The following is a 15,698-nucleotide window of genomic DNA, read 5'->3' on the forward strand; positions in this document are numbered from 1 at the left end:
TTGTGCTCATACACAATCTGTGTCTAGACCAAGAAGCTGCTATTTGAACAGAACAAGGGAACATGGTATGTTTTAAAATCAGGGAAGTGTACATCATAGTTATATCTTTTCTCTTTACCTGTTCAGTCTCTGTGCTGAGCAAATAATCTGAGAAGCTAAACTCTATGAAGAACAATGTTGCATCAGGATTGGAGGAAGGCTTAACAACCTGCGTTATGCAGATGACACAACCTTGCTCCCTGAAAATGAGCAGGACTTGAAATGCTTGCTTCAATATGGATTGCATCTCAACATCAGGAAGACAAAATCTTCACCGCTGGACCCATAAACATCATCCTGGTAGATAGAGAGAAGGTTGAAATTGTTAGATATTTCATATTATTTGGATCAATAAATCAACACTATTGGTACCAGCAGTCAGAAGATCAGGAGATGTATTGCACTGGACAAGTCTGTTGTGAGGAACCTCTCCAAAGTACTAAGGAGCAATGATGTTAGTTTGAATATTAAGATAAACTTGATTCAGGCCATGATTTTTCCAATCTACATCTTAGATCTGGTAAATGAATAAAAATGATAAAGAATGGATGCATTTGAGTTGTGGTCAAGTACTGAATGCTCCATGGACTGAGAAAAGAGCAAACAGATCTGGACTTTTTGTTCTTTGCTGCCAGAATGCTCCTTGGAGACAATGAATTCAAAGCTTTGTCTCACATACTCAGGGAGTATGTTGCTAGCAGAGGCTGCTCCTTGGAAAAGGACATCATGCTTGGAAAGGTAGAGGGTTAGAAAAGGAGAACAAGACTGCCAGCAAGTGACTGAAGAGTCATGTTGTGACTGCAGAAATGGACTCAAGTGTGTCAGTGATGATGAGGATGGCACAGCATAGGACAGGGTTTAGATCTGTTGTTTATCGGGTCTCTGTGAGTCATATTCAACTGAATGGCATCTAACAACAGCTACAGTATTGCAAAGGAGGAGATTGCCCATCTTTCTCCTATGGAGCAGCTGATGGATTTAAACTGTCCTTGAGTTGACAGTGGAACTCCTTATTAAAGGAATCAAATGCTGAGTGGTTGAAGAAGAAGATTAACTGTTGAATTGAATATCTTTAGAGAGAGGGAAATTTAGATTCTTGAGTGAGGGGTTTAGGTATTAATGACTAGCCAATAATTCAGGATTACTCTGTACATGTATCATCTGAAAAAACATTACCGTAGTAAAGAGTAGCTACTGGGGGATACTTAACCATGTTACTAGATGAAAAACATATGACTGGAAAAGTATTTAATTTTTAAGAATGCACATTTAAATTTCCAGATAAATCCTTGAGTTTTAAGACAAATTTCTTTTTCTCACAAGGTGCCAGTGATGGAAGCACTGAAGCTGCCATAGCTTTACTGACAATGGGAGATCTGGTGTTACAGTCTGAGATCAGTACTGAACCCCCGAGTGGTGGTAAGAACGAAAGCTAAAACTTAAAAGAAAACTTTAAAAAAATAGATCTACGTTTAAATAATAAGTGAATACCCTACCTACCCTTTACATTTAAAATTGGCATAATTTTATTTTTTTCAGGAATGGTAATGTGTGTGCATTGACCCATTCATTCATTTAGTGGACTTTGAGAGATTTACTGACAACTGTCTTGAAATAGTGTATGAACTTGGTTGGTTAAGAATAGTTTGTATTCACAGAATAGTTCTTCTGGTGATTCCTCTAACTTTATCATCATTAATACCATTGAGTAAATGAGCTTTCTCATCACCGATTACTTTATACAGGTGTCTGTAGCAAAGGGCTGAGCTTTGGAGGGTCCTCAGTTAAATAACAATCAAATGCAGTGAGAAATGGCAGTGAGTTAATCATTTAGTGGAAAATTTTTTTAAAAAATTATTATTAATTTTAATGAAAATTTACAGAGATTTTGGCTTTCCATTCATTCATTGTTGCATTTTTCTCCCTGTCCACCCGCCCCCCCAATTCTCTCTTCAAGAAAAGAAAAATTCTTTCATTGTTATACAATCCCTCCCCCCAAGTCAACTCCACTATGCAGCTTTCGTTCTGGATTCCTGTCATGACAATAAGACCTAATCATATATCCCTTTTAAGCAGTTCTCTCCCTCATCTGTTTCAATGCAGTATACATAATTTATCCCATCTTTCTCAGTCTGCCCTCAACCCCGATGTCAGTCCCATTTTACAACAGTGGTACTATGCAGTATTTGTCCTTTTGTGTCCAGCATAATGTTCTCTGGGGTTAGGGAAACAGTTTAAACTGTTAAGAGTAGTTTAGAACAAGACAAAAGATAGAATTCAACCTAGATTTTTATTGTATTTTAACCCAGAATATTCTTTTTTTTTTATGCTCTGAGTTTATAGATTAACTTAATTTGTACTGTATTAGTTAAGTGTCTTGCATTTTAACATTTTTATGCATGTATCACACATAAAGGTGTTTTTCAGTCAGAGATTAATTTGTATTTCCTCTACAGCTCTCCTCATTGTATTGTTGCTTACTACAGAGTATTACAGTGGCCCATGTCACAAACCTCTTAAACATAAACTACTTAAAAAATTGTAAATGAAGACAGTTTAATCTTTAAATCGATCTTAGGATATATAGTTATTGAAAGTAATAAATTGTTTTAACATAAAAAAAAATTCACCTGTATGAATTTTTAAGCATACAAGTCAAAGGCATATTGTAAATCTTGAAATTGTAAATATATATATTGGGAGCCCAAAAAACTGAATTTAAAGAAAATGTTTTTAGCTGCCACAGATTAGTGTTCATGGTGAGCCCATTAGCAAGCAGTAGGATCAGACCATTGTGGTCCATCCAATTTTCATTAACTCATTTTTTAGAAGCATAACATGAGGTGTTTCTTATCTAAAATAATACCTTGTTTGGTGTCAGCCAGTCAGTTCCAACTCGTTGTAGTGCTTTGTTCAACAGAGCAACACTCTCCCTTGTCCAGCAGCATCTGCAGAGCTTTTACTCTTTGTGAGTCCATTGTTAATGGCAAGTGTTCATTTATCTTTCAGAGGGTCTTCCTCTTTTGTCCTGATCCTTTACCTTACTAAACATGATGTCCTTCTTTACGGACTGGTCCTTCCTGATAACATGTCCAACGTTGCATGAGAGGACATCTTACCATCTTCACTAATAAGGATTGTACTTGTTGAACTTCAAAGACAAATTTGTTCCTTTTTCAGGCAGTCTGTAGTATATTAAATCTGTGCTAACATCATGTTTTAAATGCATTAGTCCTTTGATCTTCTTTATTCATTATTTAAGCTTTGTTATGAATAGGAGATGATTGAAATACCATGACATGGGTAAAGTGCACCTCAGTCCTCCAAGTGGAATCTTTCCCATTGAATGCTTTAATGTTCTTTTGCAACATATTTACCCAGTGCATGTATTGTTTGATTTCTTGAGAGCTGCTTCTTTGAGTTTTGATTGTGACTTCAAGTGAAAGGAAGTCCTTAGCAACTTTAAAATAATAACAGAATTTTAAAATTTCCAAATGTAGAAGACAATTAGTTGGATATATGTTTTATATTTGGTTAATTTTGATTTTTTTCTTTTTTGCAACAGAAATAGATGTACTTCCTCTTCTCGATGCAAAGGACCATAGCCATGTTCCTTCTAGCCCAATTAATGTTAGTCACAGCATTGTTCATGAATGTCAAGAGCTTTCTTTACCTGTTGTTAGTGTATCTCCTGCATTGTTCGAAGAAAACAAGACTGAATTGCAAGAACAAAGTGCTAGAGACGAAATTGGTTCAATGGAAAATGTAAAGGAAGATACTGCACCAGCCAGGTTTAGTTTGCATTTTTAAATCTATTCTTTAGCACTTTCCTGAGAAATAAATCAGTTATATTCAACTAATAATATTTCCAGTCCCCGGTTTATTTGGTGCCATTGAATAATGCTTGTGTAAATATAAAGTAGATAGTTGTGCTTTCTCACCCTTTAAAATAGGTTGGCTGATTCTAGCTAATGTGATATTAGAGTGTTGGTCTTTGAAGCCTTCATGAAATAATTTGATGTAAATGTAATCTGTGATTTACAGTTTAGGCCCAGATTTTCTCTCCTGCCCAAGATCTTTTCTAAAATTATTTACTCTGTGATTGTAGCATTACAAAAATGAGTTAATTTTTATTTTAAATTAATAATAAATTTCTCAGTGCTAGACATTAACTATATCACTACTTGAAAAAGACTTTTACATGGTGAATAAATTTCTTTGCCTTCTTATGTCTCTTTTAGGGAAACAGTCTCTAAAGTGACCAGTAACTTGAAAATAAGAAATAGATTTCCCAAGCCTAAGCCAAATCTGAAGAGGATTTTAGGGACCAGAAGGCCTGTTGCTCGTCAAGAAGTTCCCAGTTTGACTATAATTGAAGGGGGGAAAGTAGAAATTCAGAATGGTAAATATATTTTTCCTTTACAGAGTTGCTTTGACACATGAAATTATATAAGCATTTCAAATAAAATATTCAGTCATTAAACTAACATAGTACAAGGAGCTCTCGTGGCCTAGAGGCAAGAAGTTGTGCTGAAATCCTGAAGGCACTGGGTTTGAATCCACCAGATGCTCCAGTGGAGAAAGAGGAGCAATCTCCTCCTCTGCCAGTCAGATCTAATTCAGTGGTGCACAACAAGAAAAAAATACCCAAAAACTAACATAGTACAAAAAATGTGCAAATATATAGAAATATATAGAAAAGTAGAATGAACTATTAAATAAATGCTCATATTTGACCAAATCACCAACTCATTTAAGTAATTAATTTCAGTTGCTATATTTACTTCTTGTTGAGTACTATTGAGTCAGAAGCAAGACCCTCTAGTCGAAGGCAGTAAATCTCATAGGAGGAGATAACCTATCCTTTTCCTTTGGATCAACTGGTAGATTCATACTGCATGCCTTTTGGATTCTTACTACTAGTCCACCAAAGTTCAAACCAATGTCTCTTAGAAATGTAATGCATGTGGCAAAACTCAGGAAGCTCCTGACAGTCATAAAATGAACAAGCTCCCTTTTTGCTTGGTTCACTGCCTGATAATTCCACTTCTTGTGGTAAACTGCTATTAAGTTCTCTTATACTTCTAGAAATGTTTTTATACAATCATCTATATGTATAAACTGTATACACATACATGCATGTACATAAACCCTTCAGAAAGAACTAAATATGTGCATAGTATATCATACGTACTATCTAGAACTTTTTAAATAACAACTTTATGTTAAAGTTCATCTGGTAAAAGTGTAATTCACTCTCATGTATAGTCATGTACATTGAGTTATATAATCATCACCACAGTCAACTGTAGAACCTTTTATCATCTCAGAAAGATACTATTTTATTATTAGTCGCTCTCCAGTTATTCCTCAACCCTAATTCACTTTCTCTTTCTATAGTTCTGCCTGTTTTTGGATATTTCATATAAATGGAATTATATACTATGTGGCCTTTTAGAATTACCTTCTTTCACTTAGCATAATGTCAAGATTCATTTGTCTTAACAGCTTATATTAGTATATTTTTAATTACCAAATTACATTCAATGCCAGGCACCTCAGTTTGTAAAAACACTGTATCTGAAAACAAAAACAAAAAACACAGTATGTGCAAAGTACAACAAAACAAAACACAATAAAACCCTGTATACCTAAAATTAGTGTCCTCATTTTCATGATTTTAGAATTTAGGTTTCTGATTTTTTTGGATTTGCCTTCAAACTGCACTTTCTATGGTATATTGTACATGTGCAGTTTGTTAATTGAGTCTTGCTCAACTCGATGGCAATCAACAACAACATACTAAAATTTATTGTGTTAAGATATCTATGAGTATATAACACTTTTGTTATTATCACACTTATGTGTACAGTTCAGTGCCATTATTTTTACAGTTACGTGACGCCATCACCATTATCCATTTCCAGACTTTTTTTTTTTGCACCTAACAGGAAGTCCATGCCCCTTAAGTGATAACGTCCCATAATGCACTCCCAGACATCCCTGGTAGCCGCATTGGCTTTGATACTTCATCTTGATATTTTGTGCAGATACCACCTCAAAGCTAGATTATCATTGTCTAGATACTTCTTATAGATGAGATCGTACAATATGTGGCCTTTTGTGTCTGACTAAATACACTCAGTGTAATGTTTCCAGATTCCTCCGTGCTGTAGCATATATCAGGACTTTATTTGTTCATAATGACTTAATTATATTCCATTATAGGTAAATTTTGCATTTTGTTTATTTTTTGTGATGATTTTTCCTGAATTATTCATCTGTTCAATTGTTTTTCTATGTATGGAAATAGCTTTTTCTCAGTATCATTTGTGGAAGAGACTCTTTTCCCCCCCCATTGAATGCTCTTATATTCTGTCAGGTCAGAGCTGTGTTATAGCTGACCCTCCAGAGGGTTTTCAGAGGCTGTAAATCACATGGAAGGAGATTGTCCATCTTTTTCCTGAGGGATACCTAGTGGATTTGGACAGTGTGCCTTTGCGTTTGCAGCACAGCTCCTTACCTCTGAGCCACCAGAGCTCCTTCCATTGACTAGAGTTAATTCTTATCACTGTTTGAGCAGGACGTAGACATTCTGTGAGAGTGCAGGTTCATCTTAATTTTCCTTCCATTCTCTGGCGTTATTACTGCACCATGCTTGCCTCCTCCTAGTATTTCTCCCAGACTCCCTTTAAGGTGGAGCTAACCAAACCTCAGTGCACTTTCCTTTAAACTGCTCATGTATGCATATTGTAATGCCATTACCATAAAGTGAGATTGCACATACAGTGACAGACAGAAGTGATATGTGCATTGTACCAGGTTCCTTGATCGTCTGTTTTGCCATTTAAAAATTACCCTCTCCAAGACCATTCTTCTGCTATGTACATAAACTTGCTTTTCCATTAAAAAAATTCGGTAAAGTCACTAGTTCTTAAGAGAGAATGTTTTTATTAAATGGAAATTTTAGTTTTACTGTTTTGAACTATATCTTAAATGTGGGTTTTTTTTTCAGTTTGGAAAAAAACACCAGGGTGGTTTTTTTTTTTGTTGTTGTTGGGGTTTTTTTGGTTTGTTTATAAATGATGGAGATACAGGTGGCAAATGGTTTGCCATATCAATATTTATCATAATATAAGTTTTCAGATATGTAACATTTGTTAAAGAATTCACATCATTTAGTGATAGGTATTAGTAATTCATTTTCCCCATGACCCCTAACAGAAGCTCAATATGTCCTTCTCCGTCTCTGACTTCCATTTTTGATCACTACTAGTAAATTTTGTTCCCTTTACACTTATCAAAGATATTTCCTGGAAATGGAATTTTATAGTAAACTTTTTGTGGCTGACTTTCTTTACCTAACATAATATTCAAATGTGGGTTTTGTTTTTTTAAGAAACTGAGAAAAGTACTGTCCAGGGAACAGAATTGGATGATAATAGTCTTGGATCAATTATAACAATGGAGAATAAAGAACAGAGCAAATTAACATGTGCATATGGTATTGAAGGAACCAGTATTTCACAAGAAGCAAACCTGACTAAAAGGTGAGAGATTCTATAGATTGTTTATATTTTGTTTTTATTATAATCATAACTAAAGAATTTTATTGCAAAGAGATTTCTGCTGCAGTAGCTATATTTTAATAGTTTGAAGACCGTTGTATTAAATAGTCTTTGAGATGCCTAACTTTGAAAAGCCCTGTGGTTTTTTTTTGTATACCTAATTTCAACTGTATACTAAAACTCTCTTTCAGAAATGAAGCCCAGGAAGAGGGGTCTCAAGAGGTTCAGAAATTATCAGTTGCTTCAACAGTTTCTTCAGAAACAGAAATTCACCCTCTTGGTCTGGATAGGAATCTCGGAGAGAATTCTGTTAACGAGCCCCTGAGAGAACATTGCAGTGGAAACAGTGTACTTACAATTCATGAACCAGAGGTAAAAGAATGTAAAATATGACAAAATGTGCCTAAGAAGTTTTCCCCCTCCATATAAGAAAACTAAGGTAGAAGGTACATGATGTCTTTTTAATGTAGAATAGAAGTCTGCATGTTTTAATAAGCATTTTTGGTTGTATTGCCACCAGCATCGTCAACACTACACTCGATATAGGAGTATTCCATTTGCAAAAATATTCCCTTGCATTTATTTTTAAATACTTCTCCTCATCCTTATAAATAGCAGCCGAACATTGTTTGATACAGGGCCAGAAGATAAGCCCCCAGGATGGAAGGCACTCAGAATGCAACTGCAAAAGAACTGCCTCTTTAATGTGCAGTCTGTCGAAATGACATGAATGGAGAAAGCTTTCATCCAATTTCATCATTTGCTGATATGGCAAGATTCAAAGTGCAGAGAAACAACTGCAGACATCTTTTAATAATTGAAATGTGAAACATACAAGGGATGAATGTACGAAAATGCAAAGCTCCCAAAATTTAATAGAAAGCATAAAGATCAACTTCCTAGGAGTTCATGGGCTGAAACAGTATTGACCATTTTGAATCAGGTACGTGTACGATATTCTATGCCAAGAATAACAGATTCAGGCCATTTCTATGAAGATAGCTCTGAAAGCGAAGATGGAAGCCCCTGTCCCTCCCAAAACTGAAGCCAAACCAAAGGCATTAAAGGCCAAGAAGACAGTCCTGAAGGGCATCCACAGCCAAAAAAAAAGATCCTCACGTCACCTACCTAAGACGATGAGACTCAGAAGGCAGTCCAAATAACCCTGGAAGAGCACCCCAAGAAGAAACAAGCTTGACCACTATGCCATCATCAAGTCAGCCATGAAGAAGATAGAAGATAACAACATACTTGTGTTCATTGTGGATGTCAAAGCCAACAAGTACCAAATTAAACAAGCTGAAAAGAAGGTCTATGACATTAATGTGGCTAAGGTCACCACTCTGATTAGGCTTGATGGAGAGAAGAAGGCCTATGTTCGACTTGCTCCTGACTATGATGCTTTGGGTGTTGCCAACAAAATTGGGATCATCTAAACTGAGTCCAGCTGGCTAATTCTAAATACAAATTTTTCTTCCAGAAAAAAGAAAAATAGATAGATTCAGGAGAAATGATGTGACATCATTATGAAAAAGAATATTTCAAGATTTGTCCTGAAGGACAGTGCTGTGAATGTTAGGATACTACCCAAATACAAACCTGGAAGGCTTGTTAATTTCACTATCATTCAAATCTATGTACCAACCACTAAACCTAAAGATAAATTAAGGATTTCTGCTGATTCTGCAGTGTGAAATTGATCAACATGCAACCAAAATGCATTAATAATAATTGGTAACTGGACTGCAAAAGGTGAAAACAAAAGACTGGTACTTGGAAAATAAAGCTTTAGTGACAAAAATGAGGCCAGAAATACTATGATAAATTTTCTTTAATTCACTGCAGATACTTAATAATGATTTAAAAATAAAGAAAAATGAGTAGACATGGAGGAGAATACTGAATATCCATTCCATAGACTGCCTAAAGGACACGCAAGTCTGTCTTAGAAAAAGTGCTCCTTAGAGGCAAGGATGGTGAAACTTTCATGGACTTTGGCATGTGGTCGGTGAGGGGCCAGTCTTTGGAAAATGACGTCATCCTGGAATAATGGGAGCAGAGAGAGAAGAACCTTAACAGGAGTGATTGACAGTGACTGTAACAACGGGATCAGGCGTGACAGAACATGTGAGGATGGTGCAGAATATGGCACAGTTCAGATCTGGTGTTCATAGGGTTGCTGTGAGGGACACTGCTAACCAAAGGTTGCAGTTCTTCTCTGGTGGTTCCAGTTCACCAACGACTTCTTGGGGAAGTAATGGGCAGTCTCATGGCATTTCAAGTACAGTCTCAGAAGCCCAGTGGAGGGTCACTAAGTTGGAACCAACTTGACAGCAGTATGTTTATTTCAGTGAGTAGCAAGAGATGCTAGAGAAGTGCAACACCTGTAATCAGAACAAAGATCAGAGGCCGATGCTGGAACAGACAATATGCAGATTCCATTTGAAGCTGAATAAAATGGAAACAAGTCTACACGAGCTAAAATATGGCATTGAGTTTATTGCACTTGAAGTAAAATCAATTTCAAGATAAGATTTGATGCATTGAATGCTAACAGCAAAAGAAGACCAGATGAGTTGTGGGATGACAAAATTAAGATTTGATCAATCTCACTTTTTCCTTTTACTTTTTCATGACAGTGTATACCAAATAGTATTCCAGAAGTCCAGCAGGAGAGTATATTCAGTCCTCAAGACCTAGCAGGTATGATAACTTGGTTTACTGAAATGTCATAGGACCTAATAGTATGATTTTAACTCCCACGTAACTATAGAGATACATTTAATATATTTTTTAAAATACAGAACCAACTTAAATTACATTTCATATCAACTTTTTTTACTCAGAATTCTGTCACCTTTACATTGTTTTCTTTATTCTTAATTCTTTGGGGGCTGTAGATGTGTATGTAATTTTTTTAAGTCTTGGTGATAAGTTGTCATAAGAGTATCTATTAGAAATGAAATAATTATTTTTTTCTGTCTTGTGATTCAGTTTTTTTATTGCTGCCTTTTAAATTTCAATAGTGAATCTGTTTCCTAACATACATCAAGATGGAGAGGATGAGCAAACATTCATCTTAACTCTGGTGGAAATCCCAACTAGTGAAGTAGAAGGGTTTACTAATAACACTGCAGAGTTATTGCCGAACCCTTTATTGCCAGCGCCCATATTGGTTAAATCAGTGAATACAGAAGAAAAGGGTGACCTGAGGTAATTAATGAGCTAAAGTATTTTTTCCTGAGAATAAACGTGCTTTACATATTTATTGAGCAAACTGTGCAGCAACATTATTTATGGTTCAATTAGATCTCTTTAGTTTAATTAAAATATCTATATTTATTAATTTTGCGATAATTTAAAGAACAAACATAAGGTGCTTCTTTAGTATGTCATAAAGAAGCCATTTAAATATATAAATAACATAGTACTTTTATATGACACCTGTTTTATAATACCTGTTTCATATCTAAAGTATTTTAGAATCATTTAATATATAATTCTGTATTTATTTTAAACTCTGTATAAAAACACATTCACAACAATCTTGAAAAATAGTACTGAGGTTAACATTTTTATGTATTTTTTTAAATTTTAAAATTTGTTCTTTTAGAAATATAGCCTTGACCAGGTAGATGCTACTTTTGAGTTTGTCTTTTTCTATTAAAATGAGGCTTTAACCTCTCAGTAACTTCTAATTCACTGATTTAATATGTATTTTCTTTGCAGTATGAGATTTCCTGTAACTTCAGTTTGTCCAGATGTTGCTTATTTATCTAATTCTGGAACAGATGATTCTGAAAAGCCTTCTGCTACTTTTGATCTTGCATCTAGGAAAAGAGTTCTTGGCAGGCTTGAAGAAAGTGACTATGTTCCTCCTGCCAAAAAATGTTCTTTAACTTCAGGAGATGATGGTCACAAATATACCTCTGAGGTAAGATTTATATCAGTTTTCTTCTTTAGATGCTTTTAAATATATAAAAATAATACATTATTTTTCAACAAATAACCCAGGTAAAACCACTTTTTGATTGTTGTAAAAAGAATAAGGATGGCATAAGGATGACCATATTTGACCTTTACCAACTTCACAAAGGGGAACGGTCCCTGTTAACAACATCAACAACCACTTCCCATGAGGTCAGACATGTTAATTCACACTCTCTCACCTCTTTCCACTCATCTCAACACTTGACTCAATCTTAGTGCTTTAGTGGGTCCATAATCCAGTGGGATAGCTCACAAACCACACAGAACCATATTGTTGTTGTTGTTGTTATGTGCCGTCGAGTCGCCTGCGACTCATAGCGACCCTATGTCAAATGGCTAAATATGATATTAGTAGCAAAATGCAGTCACTCAGTTAGGACAGCTCCCAAAACATGCTCACATACTCACAGGTGTATCAACCATGAGCCTTGTGACTTTAGACCAGTGTTACGGAGCTCTCAGTCCTGCCAGTTATGGCTCTTTCTGCACCACCTGTCCAGCAAACTCAGACAAAGGCTCTTAGTTCAGGTTTTATGGGTAGCAGTTCCAAAGTCTGCTCTGTCACACATCAGGTCTCTAGTTCTCTGCTGTAGCTGCTGTGGTTGCTATTCCCATAGGCTCTGGTCTGACTACTACAAATATCTGGTCCCAAACGATGCATTGCATTCTCTTGCTGCTGCTTTGCTGGTGGTGAGGTTCTCAAATGCTGCTGCTGGATCCGCTCAGTTTATTGGTGAGACTAGTCAATCCCCTTGTGAATTGATGAGACTAATCATCTTATTGTAGATAGGTTAACCCATCCACATAGCAAAGTTATTTAATGGCTAGGGAAGCGATATTTGAACAATAAACCCTTAATACCACAAAACTTTGAAAAAGTTCAAGGTGAGAATTGATGGGCCCACTGCTAGTTCTCTGGCAAAGACTAAAAATCATACAGATTTAGTGCTTAGCTATACTAATAAATAGTTGTGCCACTCTTTACCTATTCCTTCACGTCTCTGAACAGTAGTTTCCCAGTTACTCTGATAATACCAGTTTTGCCTGCCTTCTCTAAGCTTACCAATGATTTGATTTTGTCCTTTGCGGTCTTCTGTCATATCCATGCTAGTCTGATTAAACTTTCTAGCCACATTGGCCATTTCTCAGTTCCTAAATATCATACCCCTTCATGTCTCAGACTTTTCATTTGCTGTCTGTTTTGTACAAATACTCCTTTGAAAACACATGGACTACTTTAGCTTAATCCCTACTGTCTATGAAAGCCTGACTACTAAGTTAAAGGTTTTATAGCAAGTTTTTGTTTCCAGTATTATCTTAGGCTAGGTTATCTAGAGAGACAAACCCAATGTGAGGCTATATATAACACACACATACATAGATGGAAACATAGATTCATACATATAGAATGGTTTAGTGGTAAGGAATTGTGTTGTCAACCCAAAGGAAGACAGATCAAATCCACCAGGTTCTCTACAGAAATAGAGGACCAGTCTCCTCCTGTATGATTTACTGCCTCTTAAACTCATTGGAAGGTCAGCAGTGTGTTGGTTCCAACTTAATGGTATATAACAATAAGAGCTGTATAGGTACACACACACACACATATATATATATATATATATATATATATATATATATATATATATATATATATGTGTGTGTGTGTGTGTATATATATATATATATATATATTTAAAAAACACCTCAAACTTATCTGTTAAATCAGAACCAACTCATAACTGGCTTTCTAGCAGATTTTTGGATGCTATAAATTGGACAGGAGGAGATTGCCCGTTTTTCTCCCATGAAGCCTCTAGTGCATATGAACCATCTGTGGATTAACACGACAGGGCCTGTAACAGCAGAGCTCCCATATCGACTGTTGTTAGTATCTGACAAGTTGAGTATAACTCGTGATGCCCTTATGAACAACAGAATTGAACCCTGTCTCATTGTCTGCCATCTCCATAATTTCTGATGTGCTGGAGTCCATCACTATAGTCACTGCTCTTTCTCACTGGAGGTGTTTATCTCTTTCTCTGGCCCTCCACATTTCCAAGGAATAGTCTCTCCTCGCAGCATGTCTAAAGTATGAGATGACACTTCGCCATCTTTGCCTCCAAGGAACATTCTGGCTGCATTTTTCCCCAAGACTGTTCTTTTGGCAGTACATGGAATAGTCCATCTTCTCCAACACCACCGCTCAAAGGCATCAGTTCTTTCTTTCTTCTTCACTGTCCAGCTCCCAGATATGTAGCAAGTGATAGAAAAAAACATGTCCTGAATCAGGTGCACTTCAGTCGTCAGACTGACATCATTGCTGTTCAGTATTTTTTGAGAAATCCCTGACAGCTGACTTTCCTAATGCTAAATGTGTCCTGATCTCCTGCCTCCAGATACCAAGGGTATTGATTATTGATCTGAGTGAGATGAAATAATTGATAACTTCATTCCTTTCTCCATCTTTCATGATGTTGCCTTTTGGCTCAGTGGCGAGGATCTTTGTATTCTTGATGTTGAAATGTAATCCATGTTGAAGGTTGTAGTTCTTGATCTTGTGCAGCAAGCCTTACTTTGACTAAGCAGGCCTGTGCCATGTACATAATACAGGTTGCTGGCTGAGTCTTCCTCTGATCCTGATAAAAATTCCTCTTAGAGTTCAGCTTTACCAATTATTTGTTCAGCGTACAGATTGAATAGTTATAGAAGAAATGATACATCTGGAACACGACCTTCCTGATTTTAAACTATGCTGTGTTCCCTTACTCTGTTTCGACAACTTCTTCATCTAGGTATAGATTTTGTATGAAGACAATTAAGTTTCTTAAGAATGGGATTCCCGTTCTTCTCAGTGTTAGCCATAATTTGTTATGATCCATGCAGTCAAATGTCTTTGCATAGTCAATAAAATACAGAAAGACATTCTTCTCTTATGCTTTGCATTCAGCCAAGGGCCATCTAAAATCAGCAATGATGTCCTTGGCTCCATGGCCTCTTCTAAATCCAGCTTGAACTTCTGGGAGTTCTTTCTTAGGGTACTAGCTAGCTGGTTTTGGATGATCTTCAGCAATGTTTTTCTCACTTATAATATTTTTTTTAATTAATTTCAATGAACATCTACAGAGATTTTGGATTTCTATTCTTTCATTGTTGTACTTTTCTCCCCGCCCACCCCACCCTCACCTCCAGTTCACTATTCTCCTTGGAAAGCAAAAGAAAAAACACCTTCATTGGTATACAGTCCCCCCTCACCCCTCTACTCCTACTCCGAGTATACGCCACTCTGCGACCCTCATTCCGAGCTCTTATGATAGAATACCCTAAAATATATTACTTTTAAACTGTTCTCTCCCTCATCGGCTTCAATGCAGTATACATAATTTATCTAGTTTTTCTCAGTCTTACCCCCACCTTGATGTCAGTCTCATTCTACAACAGTGGCACCAAACAGTATTTGTCTTTTTGTGACTGAGATATTTCACTCAGCATAATGTCCTCCAGGGCCGCCCATTTTGAATAATATTGCATGAGTTTTTTGTTTTTCAATGCAGCGTAGTATTCTATGGTGTGAATATACCAGAGCTTCTCTATCCATTCGTTTGTTGATGGGCACTTAGGTTGTTTCCGACTCCTTGCTATTGTGAACAAAGCTGCGATAAACATGGGTGTTGCATATTCTGCTTGAATGTCAGTTATTTTCTTTTAGTATTAATGATATTGTTCAATAATTTCCACATTTTATTGGATCACCTTTCATGGAGATGGGAACAAATATGGATCTCTTGGGATACTGGTCACCTGATGGTAATGAATTGTGCTGCCAACCCAAAGTTGAATCCACCGGCCACCCTACACAGGAGAAGGATGGCCATTTCCTCCCACACATTTCACTCCCTCTGGACACTTCCTGTAGAGTCAACTATGGCTCAGTTCCAACTCATTACTCAACAACATAAGGACTATGTTTGTTGTTGTTGTTGTTATGTGCCGTCGAGTTGTTTGCGACTCATAGCAACCCTATGTACAACAGCCCTAAACCCTGCTCTATCCTGTGCCAATCGCATTGCCTCTGACACACCCATCCCGATTACCCCAGTC

General features: G+C 36.4%; 1 protein-coding gene across 1 annotated transcript in view; it reads left to right on the top strand.

Moving 5' to 3' along the window:
- BDP1 (B double prime 1, subunit of RNA polymerase III transcription initiation factor IIIB) overlaps positions 1-15,698 on the top strand; it is a 124,632-nt gene that overhangs the window by 93,425 nt on the left and 15,509 nt on the right. Inside the window, exons 30-37 of the mRNA XM_006900046.1 lie at positions 1,363-1,458; positions 3,605-3,830; positions 4,281-4,441; positions 7,439-7,589; positions 7,799-7,979; positions 10,247-10,310; positions 10,634-10,820; positions 11,337-11,541. Of these exons, the coding sequence (XP_006900108.1) occupies positions 1,363-1,458; positions 3,605-3,830; positions 4,281-4,441; positions 7,439-7,589; positions 7,799-7,979; positions 10,247-10,310; positions 10,634-10,820; positions 11,337-11,541 (1,271 nt within the window). The remainder of the gene's footprint in view (positions 1-1,362; positions 1,459-3,604; positions 3,831-4,280; positions 4,442-7,438; positions 7,590-7,798; positions 7,980-10,246; positions 10,311-10,633; positions 10,821-11,336; positions 11,542-15,698) is intronic.

The sequence above is a fragment of the Elephantulus edwardii genome, unplaced genomic scaffold, assembly GCF_000299155.1.
Source record: "Elephantulus edwardii isolate Elephantulus edwardi_28Jun2011 unplaced genomic scaffold, EleEdw1.0 scaffold00271, whole genome shotgun sequence".
In the NCBI taxonomy this organism is placed as follows: domain Eukaryota; kingdom Metazoa; phylum Chordata; class Mammalia; order Macroscelidea; family Macroscelididae; genus Elephantulus; species Elephantulus edwardii.